Source organism: Cajanus cajan, chromosome 10 (assembly GCF_000230855.2).
Source record: "Cajanus cajan strain Asha chromosome 10, NIPB_CcT2T_4, whole genome shotgun sequence".
NCBI classification, from domain to species: domain Eukaryota; kingdom Viridiplantae; phylum Streptophyta; class Magnoliopsida; order Fabales; family Fabaceae; genus Cajanus; species Cajanus cajan.
The window spans coordinates 48,052,247-48,071,178 of NC_138526.1; the positions used below are offsets into that span (position 1 = coordinate 48,052,247).

General features: G+C 28.3%; 1 protein-coding gene across 1 annotated transcript; it reads right to left on the bottom strand.

The window, feature by feature from the left end:
* Nucleotides 1–1,727: 1,727 nt before the first annotated feature.
* On the bottom strand, nucleotides 1,728–4,940 carry LOC109805763 (receptor-like protein kinase HERK 1). The gene is made up of 2 exons (XM_020367953.3): nucleotides 4,628–4,940; nucleotides 1,728–4,521 (listed from the first exon to the last, which is right to left on the bottom strand). The coding sequence occupies exon 2, from the start codon at nucleotides 4,414–4,416 to the stop codon at nucleotides 1,897–1,899; it is 2,520 nt and encodes an 839-aa protein (XP_020223542.1). The 5' UTR covers nucleotides 4,417–4,521; nucleotides 4,628–4,940; the 3' UTR covers nucleotides 1,728–1,896.
* Between the last annotated feature and the right edge of the window lie 13,992 nt (nucleotides 4,941–18,932).

Consider the following 18,932-nt stretch of genomic DNA (forward strand, 5'->3'; position numbering starts at 1 on the left):
TTTTAAATTATTTAGTCATTTTATTTTTATTTTATATATTCTAATTTTATTTGTAATAATATTATTATATATTTAAATAGTTTAATTTTAATAATATTTTAAGTATATTTTTTGTCTTTTCACATAAAATTTTTAATTTTCTATATTTTAATTTTAATAATTTTTTAAATATATTTTTGTCTTTTATCTTAAATTTTTGAATTTCTATATTGTAATTTTAATAATTTATTATTATTATTATTATTTATTAATTCTTTTTTTTATAAATATTTTATAAAATTATTGAAATCTTATAATTTTAATCTCTATAATTTTATCTTACTTTTCATTTTATAAATATAATTTAGATTATTTATTTTATAATTAAATTTTTTTTTTAATTTTTATATGTTTACAAAAAAATAATGTATTGAAATCCCTTAATCTTTGAGGGTACCGTAGCAACTCCCAAAAAATAATAGGCTGTGCTGTGTGTTTTATATAGCATTTTCTCTGGCATTTGCAACTTGAGAAATTTCATGGTTACTCTATTATTACCCGTATAACACGTTCAATGGCGAGTGTTTATTTTCCTCTCCACTTTATCAGAAATTAGCATACCAGGCATCTTTTGCAATTGGATGAACTTAGGAATGGAATTAGGGGTGATTCATATACTAATGAACTCAGCATTACATTTTTATTTCAAAATAATTACAAAATATTAAGTTCACACGGGCCATTTTATTTTTATTTATACATTTCATTTTAACATTCACTTTTTATGTGAGACATTTTTCTGTCATATATTAGCAGACAATAAAAATTTGTGTAATAATCAAGTACTTAGTACATGCTCAACAATCTTTGACATTTAGGTGTGTTTTAAAGTATGTGATTTGTACTACCGCACAATTTGTATATTTTTAATACTCTGAATGAGATACATCTTGTACTCTACCGAGTATAATTTAATAAAAATTCTGTTTTGATCTTAAAAAAGACACATTGAACAGTTATATGCAACTTAATTTTTTACTTTTAAAATGCATATTTTAGTCTTTAAAGTGCATGAGACAGTCTATCTGTTAATTTTTCAATTAAAAGCTGGTAGAATTTGTCAGATAATAAATTTGTCACAGCATGCAAGATTGATTCTCAATTAACAGAAATTTGTCAACTTAAAGTTAAAAGTAAAATACTTAATGGAAAATGGTTCATCTTACCGAAAGAAAAATTTTAACTGGAAGAGAAATTGATTCTTATATTTTTCATGAAAGAGGTCAAAACTGTGAATGACGCATTATTTGTAAATGCTGCCAAAAAACAAATCAAGGAACTTTGCCAATGCATGAAGATCTGAACCATGCAGCTTGTATTAACAGAAAATACACAAGAAATAAAGTGCAGGAAGGAAATGACAGAATATAACAAACCATGTAACTTGTATTAACACTAATTGAACAGTATAGCAATGATACATATGCAGTATTATCTCAGAGAAGCTGCATGCTGGGCAATTGGCTAAAACCCACTCCTACAATACTCTCTCTGTTCACAAAAAGTATATGAAGGATACAAAATCAAAACATGTAACTCAACTCTATTATGGACGAATAATCGGATAACTTTGCCACACTTGCTGATTCATGTATTTCTCCAGCTGAAAGGTACACCTGAATTATGCTTGATTTTCAAGATCAATCAATTCAAACCTGACAAGCCAGAGATTCAACAAGAAGATGCTCTGACTACCAATTAAGCAAACATGTTTCATTAACTCAATCTTTCTTTACAAATCCATATGTGCCTAATCTTACATGTGGCAGAGAACTAGTGACAAGAATACAAACAACAAAAATCATAACTGAAGAGCAAAGTTATACAGAATTTATAAGATAGGATATCCAGAGCTATCTATCTACCCTCAGATTTCACCAACTGTGAGAACACCCTACTCATAGAAACACCAGACAGATCATCCACACTTGAGCCTTCAAAGGGCGGAACAGTTACAGAAGCACTTGCATCCTGATTGAAATTGTTGACCCGTGGAGATAGTTCACCAATCATATTGGTGCTGTTTTCTTCAGGATCACCTTGAACCACAGCCTCCTGAAGTTGGAGAGCATACTCCAAATTCCACAAGACATCTCCCATAGAAGGCCTGTCAACACCATAGTCAGCCAAGCATTTCTCAGCAGTTTCTCCAAACTTTCTCAGAGAATCTGGTCTGATTTTGCCTGCAAGTGTTGAATCAATGATTTGCTCCAACTGCCCTTTCTGCTGCCATTTCATTGCCCATTCGGCCAAGTTTACCATTTCTCTAGGAAGTGTCGGATCAATGACAGGTCTTGCACAAAGAACTTCAAACAGAACCACCCCAAATGAATACACATCTGACTTTTCTGTTAGTTGTTGCCTCCTGAAATACTCTGGATCAAGGTATCCAAAACTCCCCTTGACAGCTGTGCTCACATGTGTCTGGTCAATTTCAGGCCCCGTTTTTGATAATCCAAAATCAGCAACTTTAGCCATTAGCTTCTCATCAAGTAGGATATTTGCAGACTTCACATCACGGTGAATAACTGCTTTAGCATAGCCAGTGTGAAGGTAATGAAGCCCTCTAGCTGATCCAATGCATATCTCAAGCCTCTCCTTCCAGCTCAAGCTTGGCAGACCAGAGCCATATAAATGACTCTTGAGAGTTCCCTTCTCCATATATTCATATATCAAGATCATTTCATTCCTTTCATCACAATAACCAATCAAAGACACCAGATGGCGATGGCGGAACTGAGACAGCATTTCAATTTCAGTTCGGAATTCTGCAAGTCCTTGTTGGGACCGTGGATTCCCCCTCTTAACTGCTACCTTTGTACCATCACTTAACTCTCCCTTGTACACTTTTCCAAAGCCACCTATCCCAATAACCCAACTCTCATCAAAGTTGTTTGTAGCTTCCTGAACCGCCAAAAATGGGACACGGTACTCAAAGTTTGAAGCAGCACTTAGTGTTGTGCCATTAGAATATTTACTTCCCATGGTATGAGAAGTAGTTCCATCATTGACAGATAAAGGAACCCATGTCTTTGACTGCCTTTGAGCCAACCTTCTTCTTTTCCTGCATAGTACAAAGAAAACTCCAGCCAAGACAACTGCAACAACTACCCCAACAATCATACCCACAATCACGCCAATTTTCTTAGAACTTGAACCAGAAGTAATAGCCACAGATGCTGCTCCTCCAATAAGACCGCCCATAGAATTGTTCATTTTCATGATCTCCAGCCCATTCAAAATGGCATTAGGAAAATTTCCCATGCTTGAATCAGAAGGGCCAATACTTAGGCGAAGCGTATTCTTGTCAGCCAAGGGTGTAACCAAATCTTTAAAATATGGAACACCCAAGACATTATTGCTATAAACACTGAGATCAACATTGGAGAGAGCCAGCTTGGAGTTAATATAAACATTGAAGTAGAGTTCATTGAGGCTTTTACTGACTACATCACAGAAGTGAAGCCGAACAAGGTACTGAAATCCTGGATTCACATCAAACTGCCATGTCACATTGAAAATATTACGTGGATCATGAGTCGAATTCATCTGTGTGAGAGTACCATAAACAGTAGGGGGAGCAGTGTTTTCTGTTGCTATCCCTCCTTTCTCATACTGAACAGCATCAATATTAGAAAAAAATGAGGCAAGGTTGGGCTCCAAAAGAAACCTTTGATCTGGAATCCAAGTTCTTTGAAGGGTGTCATTCATAGGGGTCACAACTGGACCACCCATGTTAATCCTCCAAACTGTCTCCAGTGCCTGTGTGACCAACCCAGAATAGGCTTCTGATGGGTCTAACACGGAAGCATCATCACCAATTAGGTCATCAGGGGCAGAAACAACTTCAATGGCATTCACAAAAGCAGTGGAATTTTGTGAAGGGGTAAAGGTCACAACAAGGGTGTCTGAGGTCACATTCACTGAGTACTCCTTCATGACAGGATCTTTCTGCATGTTGAGGCTACTGAAAAGGACATGGTCTTGAGTTGCAACAGTGAAATTTGTAACACTCAAATTGTATTTTTCATAATTGGAAGGGAAGAAATAGAGACGGATCCAGTGTCTCCCCCTTTGCTTAATTGGAAAAGTATACTTTGAGGATCCAGTGAAGATTCTCGCGGTTTTATAGAGAGGTGAATCATCAGAGGAAGTGTTTAATTTTAAGCTGGTAGTGGCAAGAATATGATCTTGTGTGGAGAGGAGACCCTTGGATGAACTATCCGATGTGAAATTGCGCCTACCTACTGAAGTAGTCGCAGGTGCACCACAATCTATAAGATAATTATCTTCTGGAACAAAGGTGGCACAAAAGCATACAAGGGGCAAGATTGATAAAGCACAGATAAACAAACCAATATTTCTCCAATCAATCATTGTGGCATCTAGAAACGAAAGGAAAAACCACTCACTGAGGATTTTTTTTTTTCCTTTCAAATTTTTTCTCTCTTTGAAGCTAATTAATCGAATCGTAGGAAGACTCTGGTACAAGCAGGAAAACAAAGCAGTGAGCTTCTACTAATCAAGCAAAAACTACACAAGTCAAACACACAGAAAGAAGGATAATAACAAAGACAGAATATTGAACCTTTGTACAGTTCCAGCAGAACCAATATTAAGCAAGGTAGAGAGCACAAGAGAAATCTGAATTCTGAACTGAAGTGCCCCTTTTGGATGTTTTGAAAGAAACTTTAATTCAAATACTGACAGGAGAAGAACAGGTTCAGTTCAGCAAGAATCTAGCTCAGCGCAAGCTGTAATAGTCTCGATGACAACCTTAGCTATTGACATATTCATTCATACATTTTTTTTTATTTATTATTTCAAATAATAATAGAGAGGGGGTTCTCAAAACTCAAGGGTTGGGTGGAACTGGAACCATGTGGCGATGCAAATATACATTAAACAAATTAAGATATGTAAGGTAAGTGTGTTTAGGTAGCTTGCAATAGCAATAAAAAAAGGAATATCAACTGCTATTATTTTTATTATAATTTATAAATTATAACCAAATATATTAATAAGGAGAGAAACAGATTACAGATGGACTGTTAAGACAATACCACAGGATTGGTTTGACAATTTTGGATATTTTTGTTGGATGGTTTTAATTTAATACTGTATTAATAATATAAAGGAAAGTCGTGCCTGCCAGTGTGAATGTGTTCACATTTTTTAGGAAATTGACATGCAAAAGTGGGAAAATGAATCAAGTGTAATCTTATCGCGTAAAATTGAAGTTTCTCAAACACCACTAAGAACAAAAGTTCCTAAAAGTTAGTCGTAATTATTTAACAATACTCACTTGAAAAGTAATTTGTGAATGTACCCTTTTTCCTCCCGAGATTCTTGCATGTCAATACTAAAAAATAACTCCATGAGCTAATGTCATGTTTCAAACGATGATAAACGTGGCCTAGACAGTGGAGTAAATTTCATCCCATCTTATATCTTTTATAATAAGTAAAATAATTACAGAGAAGTTGAAAATTTTTCTCATTATAAAATTAAAATTGGGTTAGTTGATGACGGACTTTTACTTAAAATTAATAATGTTTGGTTTTACGTTTTTTAATTTGCTAGAAATGCCGTTCTCAAAGATAAATATATAAATAAATGTTCTCATCGAATTGAAATTTGAATCAGCAAGTTTATGTAGACGGAGCTCCAAGTGGATGATCCAACGATAGTGGTGGGTAATTCAAGAACTCTGACAGACATTTGACTGAGTAGTAATTTTAGCAGAGTTTCAAATATATTATTTTTTATCGATTAAAAATTATAAAAATTGAACGACAACTCGTTAAATGATGAATAAATATACATTTTATGATTTTTAAATAATCATAAATAATATGTTTAAGAATGTGTTACGGGTAATTCTTTATAGTGTTTTAAAGATGATGAATATGATGGGTGGAGGAGCAATGGGCAGGCACATAATAGTCATTCGTATTATTTCAATAAGTGGTTCTAAAAAATGTGTTAAAAATTTCTCATGTCTTTAGGTCAACTTTTGCTTGGTAAGTTGATCTCAATTATCTAGCAAAATAAAATTTTCTTTAACAGTTGTTTACTTTTTCATAACTTCAACCATTTTTGAAATTTAAATTTTTTATACATTCAAGTTTCAAGTCCATTTATATTTCAAACACTTTATTTTAATTTCACATTATTGTTCTTCCTGCCTCTTTCAACTTTGAAATGTTTTTTAATTATCTACATAAAAAAAAAGTTGCTTTTTACTTTCATTAAAATTTGGCAATGACTAAAGTGGATCAATAAATAAGTGATTTATGAATAGGCTATCATTATAAATTTTTAGATATAAAAATAAATAATCATTCAAATATTTTAATAATAATAGAACCACTAATAAGATAAACTTATCTATAAACTATCCATTTAATGATCCATCTTAGTAATAGCATGTAAATTTATAATAATATTTTTAAGTGCTCTTAATTTAAATAAATTTATATTTAAATTTTAACATCTTTTTAATTTTAAAGTTCAATCTTCAAGTTACATTCTTAATTTATGTAATTAAATTTTGTAATTTTTTTTAAAATTTTTTTACATTTTGATAATATATTATTTATACTTTCCCATTTTCATAATTGAGATAAGTATAACAAGACATTTGTTAAAAATATTCATGTCTTGTCAATTGAGGTTAAAGAGTTGAGAATCCTCCCGATTTTACAAGCGAAAGTAGCATATCAAGACAAGTCTACTGATGTTGAATGTCGTAACATTTATCTGATAGATATATTTGTCACTTATTTGTCATGACTCAATCTCTAGGATCGATTTTAACCTAATTTATTAGGCAATGATATTGGATCCAACTCATGTCACATGAACATACTATTTTGGTAGAAAGATATGAAGGAGAAGAGAGCAAAATCTCTCCTAACTTAATTTTAGTTTTCTTCTAATATTAGAATATTTTAGAAGGAAAATTAAATAATTTAAAAATATTTTAGATCTAAATAGTTACTAAATTTTCTTAAAAATTTTCATTCATACCAAAACTTTATTAATTCAATTTCCTTCCAAGTAAATCAAATAGATATTTTATACGTAATTATATTTATTTAATATCACAAAATAAATTTCTCATATAATTAGATTTTAGCATAAACAAGAGAAAGTTTGTTATATATTTGGACATTAAGGTCTTAATCAAATTATTAAATTAAGAGTTTGACTTATATAAATATTGTTTGATGGAAAATTTAACACTATAAAAAAGACAGATCAAAATTACATAATTCCTAGAAATGAATTTCATTGTGAATAATTATAAATTTAGTTATAACTTTTGAATAAGAATCTTTCAAAAAGTTTTTTTTTTATTATTTCAATTGTGTCACATGATTTTTTATTTTGAGTATTTGTTGTATTTAAATTTTAAATCCACATGTATATCGATACTTACTAAGAATAAAAGGATATTCACTTTAAATATACACAATTTTTAAATTGTCTTTGTTTTAAATTTTTTTTACTATTCTATCTTTATAACTTTTATATTATATCTTATTTTATTTTTTTATTTATAATTACTTAAAAATCATTCAAATCTTTCAATTATTAACAATTGATTCTTATTTAATTTAAATTAATTTTTATCTATTATTTTATTTTTATTTATTTTAAAGTACACAAAAATATGAAGTGTCTCTTTCTTGCTAATATAAATAAGAATATTTTATAGATAATTTGAACATTTGATATTGTTATATTATTAATTAATAAATTTCAATTAAATTTTTTAAAATTTTTTGACATATAGTACATGTTTTGATTTAAATAAACTGTCTTTATTATTTTTAAATTTTAAATTTAATATTTTAATTTATATTTAATAAATTAAAATAAGTTATAATAAATTTCTAGTATATTATTTATTTTTTTATTATAAAATTATTTAAAAACATACACCGACAAATTAATAAAAATAGTAATTTATTATGGTCTTAACTTAACAGAAGAAGACGCAATAAAATAACTCATCCTGTATAAAATAGAGAAATGAGGTGACTTGTCACCAAATATGTACAGTAAGCTTACAGCTCGTGATAATGGATGCGATTTTATTGAAAAATTATATTTATACATTTAAATTTTTATATTATTATTTTATCATTTTATAATAAAATAAAAATCACACATTTAAATGTGATTTTAAATATATTTGAAGAAAACTTTAATTAAAATGCAATGACAATATAATTTGTTTTTAGTATTATTCAATTGCGGATCATCTATATATTAAAATATTAATTTTATAACAATTATTTTAAATTTTAATTTCAAATAATCGGCCCTATATATTAAACATGATTTTTTTTATCTTATCTATTTGATAAAAAAAAATTTATATATTTTTAATTTTTTTTATCTGATTTAATTTTTATTTACTATATTTATTTATGGATTAAATTTTAATATTTTAAAAATAAATTATCTATAAATAAAAATAATATTATAGTATAACATAAATTATTTATCATAAATTTAAAATATAATTTATATATTCAAACATAATATTTATTATAAATTTTAATTATATATAATAAATATTTACTTAATATATTGCACATGTTAAAATATAATATATATGTATGTGTGAGTGTATATATGAAAAAAATAAATAGCACTAGTATATATATAACAAAATGACACTAGTATATTTTTTGTCAACTGTTACATTGTTTGACAACTTTTAATTAATTAATTATTTTTTAATATCGTTAGATTGAAAGTAGTTTATTTTTAGATTATATTTACAAAATTTTATATTAATCTAAAATAATTTGATATCTTATTTATATAGATTAAAATTGACGTAATATATATATATATATATATATATATATATATATATATATATATATATATATATATATATATATATATACTAAAATAAAAATAATTTGACTATCTTTAAATTGCTATTTATTTTTAACAAAAGTTGATATAAACAGATGTGAAGTTATAATTTAACAATTGAATCAACAAAATTCACATATATAAAATTGTTAAATGGTGAAATAGTTGGTAAAAATTACATATGTGACACACACACACATTATATATATATATATATATATATATATATATATATATATATATATAGATATATAGATTACTTGAACATTTATTTAAGAACTTCTTTTCTTATCCTTTTTAATTTATATAATCACTTTAAAAATTTACAATTCTTTAAATCGTGTATATTATTATTGTTATTATTTATTTATTGTTAAATAAAAAATAATATGATAAAATAAGCAAAATAATTAATAGTTAGGAAGGAAATAAGAAATGTTTTAAATTAAGAAATAAGCTAATTAAAAGAAATGCTCAATTAGTTTTGTTACAAATTAGTTTTTTTTTTTTTTTTTACATGAACATGGACAAATTTGAATCTGAAGATTCTAAACTACCCATTTTAAGTATCTGATTTTTGCTCTCGAATAATTTAAATGTATAGGTATATCAATGCTGTAAAAAAAGTATAAGTATTTCATCGAAGATAATATATAATGAAGAAAAACTAAAAGTAATGAAAATTATATTAAATATTTGACAATTTAATAAAAAAACGGTAATTACTTATAAAAAATATGCGTGTATATGTTTAGCTTCGTATCAACTGACCAAAGAGGCTTAATTGAAGAAAGAAGTACACTGCTCAAAAATTATATTGAGATGAAGACTTTTTCTTTTGTTTTTTTCGTTTTGCTTGTTCTTTCCATTGTACTCGGTATATTTTATCTTTTTTATTTATTCAACATAATCATTAATTTAAGATTATTATTTTTTAAAATTCTGTTTTGCTTTGAAATAAGTTTTTGAGTTTGAGATTCATTATTTAATATCTAATTGTTTATGTATGCGTGACACAGAAAATGGAGGATCATTGAGAGTGATAGAGGTAAAAAAATTGCGAGAAAAAACTATACTACTACTGTGATAATGATTGTGTCAAAGATTGTCCTAAGAAATATGAAAAGACGTCGATTGGTATTTGTAATTGGCCTAATATTGAGTGTATATGTCGATACCAAAATAGTAATTTATGTTTATGTTTTTATTTATTTAAAATTTTTATTTAAATTTATAAAGGAGTTACAATTCCATTTCATCATGAATATTCATTTTTGTAATGTTCGACGGTGAATTTAAAATAAAAAAATATTATTATTATATTTATTTGTTTATCTTTTGCTGGCCTAATTCATTTTTAGAGTATGACTATTTTTCATTTCTTTGATAATTTTAAGATCAAGGATCTGAATCAATCCAAAAAAATTGATGAATTCAAACTAATATAAATCGAAAAACTTTGACCATTTTGTATCGTTGGTTTGGATTGTATTGAAAAAAATGAAAATTCAAACCAATACAATGTTGATTTTTATAATTTTAGAAAGATTTACGATTTATAAGAAAAATGTTTAGTTTTGACCAAAAACTCTTATAAACTTTCAATTTATTGTTAGTATTACAACATTTAAATTGACACTTTACAATCCATATACATTTATATTTGTTTTTATTCTCTTCATTTTGTTTGGGCTAGAGTTTAAGTGAGTTTATTACAACTACTCATGTTGCATAAAAATAAAACATAGCATTGATTTACATTTTTATTTTTTAATTTTTATTTTTTTAAAATGATAAATTTAATGATCCTATCCAACTCAACTTAATCATATTTATATTGGTTCGGATTGCAAAAAAAAAAAAGAGTACAAATTTAATCTAAATCAAATTGTGCCTATTTTTAATAATTTTAAATTAATATATTAAAAAATTGAAATAAAGTATAAATCCAATCTAAATCAAGGAGTTGATTACAAATAATTAATATATTGAATTCAATATTTAATTGTCCGTGCTTAGTTTAAGGAGAAATTTTATGATACTGTTGTAAAATAAAAAAAATAAAAAAGTAAAATTTGATATTTTTCTAAAAGAGAATATTATCTTTCTTTTTATAATTTTTTTCAAATAAACTTAGACTTTACTCAAAAAATTGATATCTTCGTAAAAAAAAAGAAAGTATTTAGTGATAAGAATTCTTAAAATTATTTTACTTAAGAAAAATCTTATAATTTTTTTTTAATTATTGAATAATAGTTTTTAAAATAAATACTTCATTTTCAAGACAATTGTTTTAAATTTGCAGAGAAGAGGATTTCAAAGTTAATAAAAAAAATTTATGACAAAAATTTTAGGTTAATTTTTTTTTTTTAAGTTTTTAAGTCAATATAGTTATTTTTTAGTCCTTACATTTATCGTTTTTAATCCCTTTTAATCCATATAATTTAAAATAATTTCTTTTAGTTTCAATACTTATAATTTTTTTTAACCTTTTAATCCTTATCATTAATTTCATTTTATAACGGTATATATTTTATGTTGACATAACATAGATATCAATTAAACTTTATATCTCTAATATTAAATTTATATTGCTATAATCATTTTAAATTAAATCTTTTAATATTTTGTACCTTTTTTATATTCTTATTTACAATATTCATTATTAAGATATTAATTTTTTCTCTCACAAAATTGAAAATCTCACCACGTTGACACAAACCAGATAAAGATAAAAAAAAAAAAAGTAATGATAGAAACTAAAAGAATTAAAAAAAAATACAAGTATAAGAATTGAAAGATATACATCTTAAAATATAAGAATTAAAAAAATATATAAAATATTAAATTATAAAAACTAAAATATAAAATAAATAAAATTATAAAACTAAAAAAAAATATTTTAACTAATTTTTATTTTATATTAATATTATTGATATATCTTTTATTTAAGTTGTTTAGTGTTCAAATTGTTACTTTGACTATAGAATATGAGAAATTTTTACTGGAATAATATTTTTTTTTTTTAAAAATTACAAGAATGATCACTGTGCAGGATTATTTACCAAGATAGAACCATTTACTGTTCAAGCTCAGAATTCGGTTCCCGGGGAACCGAATTCTGAGTTGGTTTTAATTTTTTTTTTTTTCGTGTATGGGGGTAAATGTGGGCTGATCTGGGAAGCGGAACGGCCCGTTCCAAAAGCAGAACGGGACGTTCTGCTTAAAAAAACAGAGTGCAAATTCTGAATGTGAAACGGCCCGTTCCGCTTCCCAGATCAGCCACATTTGCCCCATACACGAAAAAAAAAAAAAATTTAAAACCAACTCAGAATTCGGTTCCCGGGGAACCGAATTCTGAGTTGAAAAAACAAAAAAAATTACATTTTGATGCTCAGAATTCGGTTCCCGGGGAACCGAATTCTGAGCTTGAACAGTAAATGGTTCTATCTTCCTGCACAGTGATCATTCTTGTAATTTTTTTAAAAAAAAATATTATTTCAGAAAAAAATTCTAGAATATGATACTTACTTTATGTAGACTGATGGTGTTCTTCGTATTCCCTACGAATATTATAGTTAAGAAAAATAAATAATAAATAGTATATTATCATTAATTGACTTTACGATTAGTTTACTTTAAAAAAAGTATGGCCCTTTAAAATTAGACGCGTGGTGAGGAGAAGAGAGCATTTATGCGTGGACCTGAAACCGTGTGCCTATATGGTTGCCACCTGCCACCGCAACTGGGACTCCTAATCCATTCTAATTTATTTTTTATTAAATCTATTTTTAGTTCTTTAATAAAATTTATTTAGTTCTAGATTTTAATTTTTTTAGAAATAATATTTTTTACACTAAAAGTCAATATATCAATGGAAGAAAAGGTATAATTACTAAAATACAAATAGTAAAAATCTAGATACTAAAATTAATGAAAAATTAAAAAGTAAAAAAATAAATTAAAAATTTTCAAAGAATAAAAACATTTAATTCATTCGTTTTGGAAAACAGTGATAAGATTCGTTTTCGACCAAGTCCAAGAGAAAAAGCCGGTGATACGGGCCCTGTCCGAATGCACCTTTCCTCTTGCTCGCCGCTAATTCAGGACTAAACCAACTCAACCAAAAATACAAATGTCGTCCACATTTTTTTTTTATAGATTTTTTTACAAAAAAGTTTAAATATTTTATTTTATGAAATCAAGGCATAAAAAGTATATATAAATAAAAATTTACATAAAAATAATAATTTTGTTAAAATATACTAATAACGTATATATATAATAGTATTATTTAATTACATACTAATTTAATAACTCGTGTCTTTACTAGTATTGAGTCTGCAATGTATATATTTTAGTGTATTTATTAATTATTTCTATTTTTTTAAAAGTATATATTAGCACACACACACATATATATATATATATATATATATATATATATATATATATATATATATATATATATATGTGTGTAGATATTAGTATACATATATTAGTATATTGGTGTTACGGTTAATTATCAAACTTCAATTTTTTTTATAAATATGGTCACACTATCAACAATGGAGGACTACTTTAAATCTGGGCTGAAAAACTCCTTAACAAACATCCCTATGCTAAGCTACAAAACTTGCATTAAATCTGACTGAACACTACCTCATGGCCCGATAAAGAGGGCGATACCACAACACATAGGATCCAGGAACAGCAAAAATAAGATATAATAGCAAGAAATCAAATAGTTGGGCCTACGATGTGAGACAAGTCAGTAAAGGCAGATGATAGACACACCTCCACTCTTGTATAAACATACTCCCTTTTTTAAAAAAATATAAAAAATGTCTAAATTACCCTTAAAATAAAATAAAATTCCTAAATTTACACCCCCTTCCCCACACTTCACACCCCCCTTCCTCGCACCCTCACACCCCACACCCCCTTTCTTCCTAAAGTGACAAACATTGTAGTCCGCAATTGCACCCACAGTTTCTCTACAGTGGCCAGTCTCTATTGTTCACCAGAAGCACGAGACCCGCCCCAATTGCAGCGAGCGTGGCTGCTGGCACACGCATTGCACAGAAAAAGTGTTCACCATGGATTTGTCGATGAACACTATTTGTTTGAAATATAGTACAATTGTGGAAATAGCAAACCTGTGCAGTGTGTCCTTTCTTGTTACGGAGTCGCGAGAGGTCGACGCCATTGAATGTCATGTTGTTGACGAAAAGCTGGGCTTGGTGGTCATCCCCGCAGGCCCCAATAATTCCGGTGGAAATTCCGAAACCGCGAGTGAGTCCGCGAATTGTGTTGGCGACGCTGCCACCGACGAGAGTTTTGATTGAAGAATTGGATTTAAGCTCCTTCAGTATGTATTCGAGTTCTTCAATGGCAACCTATATGAAGAGGGAATTGAGTTAAGCGCATTATAATTAGTGATTAAGGGAAGAGAAAGGAAAGGCGTAATTGAAAGAGAGATAAAACAGACGGGGATGGAGTCACCGCGTTCGCCGGGAATCTGGTGGAAGGGGGGTGTGAGGGTGCGGGGAAAGGGGATGTGGGGTGCGGGTAGGGATGGCAAATATACCCGTACCCGTGAGTAATACCCGAACCCGTCCCGACTTTGACGGGGAATACCCGGTTTGACCAGGTACGGGTACGGGTACGGGTAAAACCCGATATATTGAATCGGGTACGAGTACGGGTACGGGTATGTACTTACCCGCCCCGTACCCGTACCCGTACTCGTCCCCGTTCTCATTTTTAATTTAATATTCACTTTTAATTTAATTATATTAAAAAAATTTAATATTTTTTTACGTATGATTATTTATTATAATGCGAGATAAAAAAATAACCTAATTATAATTATAATATAATAAAAAAATTTTAAAAATATTATTTTTTAAAAAAAAATAAAAAATAAAAAAATTGACGGGTACGGGTACGGGTACGGGTATACCCGATACCCGACGGGGACGGGGATGGGGATGAAAATCCATACCCGACGGGTATGGGGACGGGGATGGGGATGAGTTTTACTTGCGGGGACGGGGACGGGTATCATGAAACCCGTACCCGCCCCGCCCCGTTGCCATCCCTAGGTGCGGGAAGGGGGTGTAAATTTAAGAATTTTATTTTATTTTAAGGGTAATTTAGACATTTTATATATATTTTTTTTAAAAAAGAGGTGTGTTTATATGAGAGTGGAGGTGTGTTTATCATCTGCCGTCAGTAAATTAGCCATGACTTGGCAAGATTGATGGGCCAATAAGGTAGTCCCCCAATGCCCAATAGTGGGACCATATTTGAAAAAAAATTTCTTAATGGGGATAGTAATATTACTTAGAGCATCTACAATTTAAATGGGTCTCACTGTGTCACGTCACTCATAAGCAACTCATATTATATTTTTACAACTTTTGCTCCAATAAAAATTGCTTATAAGCACCTCAACTTTTTTACAACTCATATTACACTTTTTGACACCTCACATTATATTTTATGATATATTTTTATAAAATTAATTATTATGAATAATATATAAATATGAATAACTAATAATTAAAATAATTTTCATAATTAAAAATTTTCAATAATAAAAAAAATTACATAATAAAAAAAATATCAAAATTTTTAATAATAACTAGAAATTACATAATAAAAAAAAAACCAAAAATTACAATAATAAAAATAAATTTATTAATAAAAAGAAATACAAAAAATTACAATAATAAAAAAATTACATAATATATCAACTCTCTCACTCTCTATTCACGTCTCACTCTCTCTACACTCTATCTTCACTCTCGGTTCACTCTCCCTTCACTCTATTCATTCTCTCTTCTCCCACCGCACTCTCTCTTCACTCTCTCTTCTCCGACCGGCGTGCGGAGGTGGTCTGGGCAGAGGGGTCGCGCGCGGAGGGGTCAAGGGCGGAGGGGTCGCGTGAGGTTCTGGCGGAGGTGGTCGCACGCGGAGCCGCGCGGTGGTTCTGGCACACGCGGTGGTTGCGGAGGTTCTGCTCGCGACTGACGGGGTCGGTCAGGGGTTGCGCGCGCAACTGGGGTTCCGATCAGGGGGTTTCGCGCGGCAGAGGTTGCCACCGGAGGGAGTCGACCAACAACAGTAACAGGTGAGGGAAGTTTTATAGTTTTTTTGGTTTGCAAAACCGTTCCACGTTGGATGACCCTCTTCCAATCAAATCTTTTCATTTTCAATTTTACAGGATTAAGAACCGTTGCTTCTGCAAGCAACAAAGAGAAAAATTTAAGAACCGTTGCTGCCACGTAGATTTACTCCAACAGAGATTTCTTGTAAGCACCGTTGCTTACAACTAAGACACGCAACAAGCACCTCTCGCTGGAGGTGCTCTTACAAGAAAAAATAAAAAATAAACAAGGCTAGTATCCAATGAGGATAGCGAAACCATATTTAAAAGAAAAAAAATTGATTTCCCGCTAAGGACACTATTTACAAGAAAAAAATAAAAAATAAACAAACCACTTTAAATTTAAAATTATTAGTCTCCTTACCTCTTAGAGACTCAAATCCGCAAGAAAAAAAATAAGAGAAACGACTCATTATATTACTAGCTTAAGGTTTATGATCCCAGAGCTCCGACTCGACTTCCTCACCACCTCTTATGATTAGTTGCAAAATAGTAAAGAAGAAAAGGTTCAAGTGAAAAAAAAAAAAAGAAAGGGAGAAATAATGAAAGAAGAAATAATCATCTCTCTAACTTCTTCTAGAGAACGTGTGCTCAAAGTCTATCAACCTTAGAATTCTCAACAGCAATTATCAAATCAAACAATAAAATTATGAAATGATGGTGTTACAAAAATAAATTAATTCAAAACTATTTATTTTAATAATAATAAATATAATTAAATATATAAACATTTTAAACATTTTTTCCTATTGGAATTTTAAAATTACTGATTAATAAAAATTTGTTTGACAATGATATACAAATTAATATTCTATCATATTTAGTGTTAATTGAAGAAATTCAAATATTAATTAATGAAATTATGGTAAGTAAAAAGTTATTTTATTTGAATAAATAATTGAAAAATAACTTAATATTCATTTGATTTAATATAAAATTTATGATACATGTTGAAATATTAAAAAGTTATCTTTAGCATTTACTTGCTCTTCATTTATCGCGACTAACGCCAATGCCATCCGTCATTTGTGTGCAATGTGTTTCAACTGGATTTTCTTCCTTGCGATTTTTTTTTCTGCACAGTTTGAAAATTGATTTAATATTTTGCTTATGGAGCCTGTAGATCCTTAGACTAGCTTCAAGGTGGTCTCATTGAATTCTTGTTTTATCCACAACAGGGGATAAACTTAAGTTTATATCTGATAACCTGAGGGCTAAATGTAAATATAAAATTTACTATGTGAACTGTGGTGCTTACTTTATTTGAGAGTTGGATGCTTTCAAGTGAATAGTGCTGCATTTGATGTTATTCTAGCATTTTGTTATACTCAGGTTATTGACTGGTTGTGAGGATCTTCACTGGTGTTTTTCAATGCAGTGATGATTTTTGGCTTGACGATTTGAAGTTCATGCAATGTCAAGCTTACTTAATGTATTCCCCATGTCCAGCAAAGCAAGAGTATATGTTCAATTGTCTATCTCTATTCGTCGTCAATTTACTCAATTTGAACTGTCATCGCTATCAAATTGTTTTAATCGAGAGCTTTGTGCGACCGAGATCGCAACAAGACAACGAAAATAAAGTAAAAAATATGAATCCGTCAACGATCTTTATTTTTATGAAAAAAACATTAAAAAAATCACGAAATAGAGAATGATCTACAAAAATTAAATTTTTGAATTCGAGAGTCGATTACATATAAGGAAGGTATTAGCATCTCATAATGTTCGTTCTAAGACGATTACCTTTAATTAATTAAATAAATTATTTATAATTTATAACATATTTATTTTACCCTAGATTAATTAAAATTAACTATAACAATTAAATGTATTTTATTAACTAATGCATTTATTTTATAAAAATCAAAATGATTATATAAAAAATATAATATTATTTTTTGGCTCGACAAGATTTATTTCCTGTTCTTACGTATTTCCATATGCAATGGAAAATCAGAGTCACGTAATTTTTTTGTAAAAAAGATTTGTGTGTTTATATATATTTAATTAAAATTTATTTATTTAAATTAAATTTAATATTTTTGAACTGTTTGAGCTCATTCACCTAAAAATATGAAATTGACTTAGGTGTACACTAAAGTCAATTCAATAAAATATTTAATTTGAATTATAATTATTGTTATTGATATTATTGTTACTACAATATATACTTAAAAGATATTTTTGGTTGGATATTTTTATTTTGGAAAAAAATTTAAAGATATTAAGTTGTCACAACTTGTATCTTAAATTCAAAGGTTAAAAATATGTCACATTTAATTAATCATTCTTCAAAAAAAATCTTTGATATAATAACTTCGAATATTTATGTTGAATATTGTGGTAATATTTTTTATATTAAATTATATTTTAAAATTTTAATAAAAAAGACTTTAAGATGACAAATTGTCACAATTTGTACCTTTAAACTTTAAAATCAAGAGAATGTCACGTTCAAATAATCCTTTTTTAAAATGATAGACATCACTAATATAAATGAAGAATCTCATAGTAATTATTATTATTATTTTTTTTTAGGGGATTATTATTATTATTATTATTGTTATTATAGTAACTATTACTATGATTATAATTATAAGTATTATATTTATTATTATTATTAATATTATTATTATTATTATCTACCTTTACGTAATCTTTATTTCGCTTTTCATAAGACTTGATTCTCTTTTACAAGACTACTTACTTTTGTAATTTGCTTACGTTAACAAATGAAAGGTAATAATATTTAAGTGACAGGAGAAAGGAAAAAATAAAAAGAAATGAATATACAAAAGGAAAATAGAAAATGATT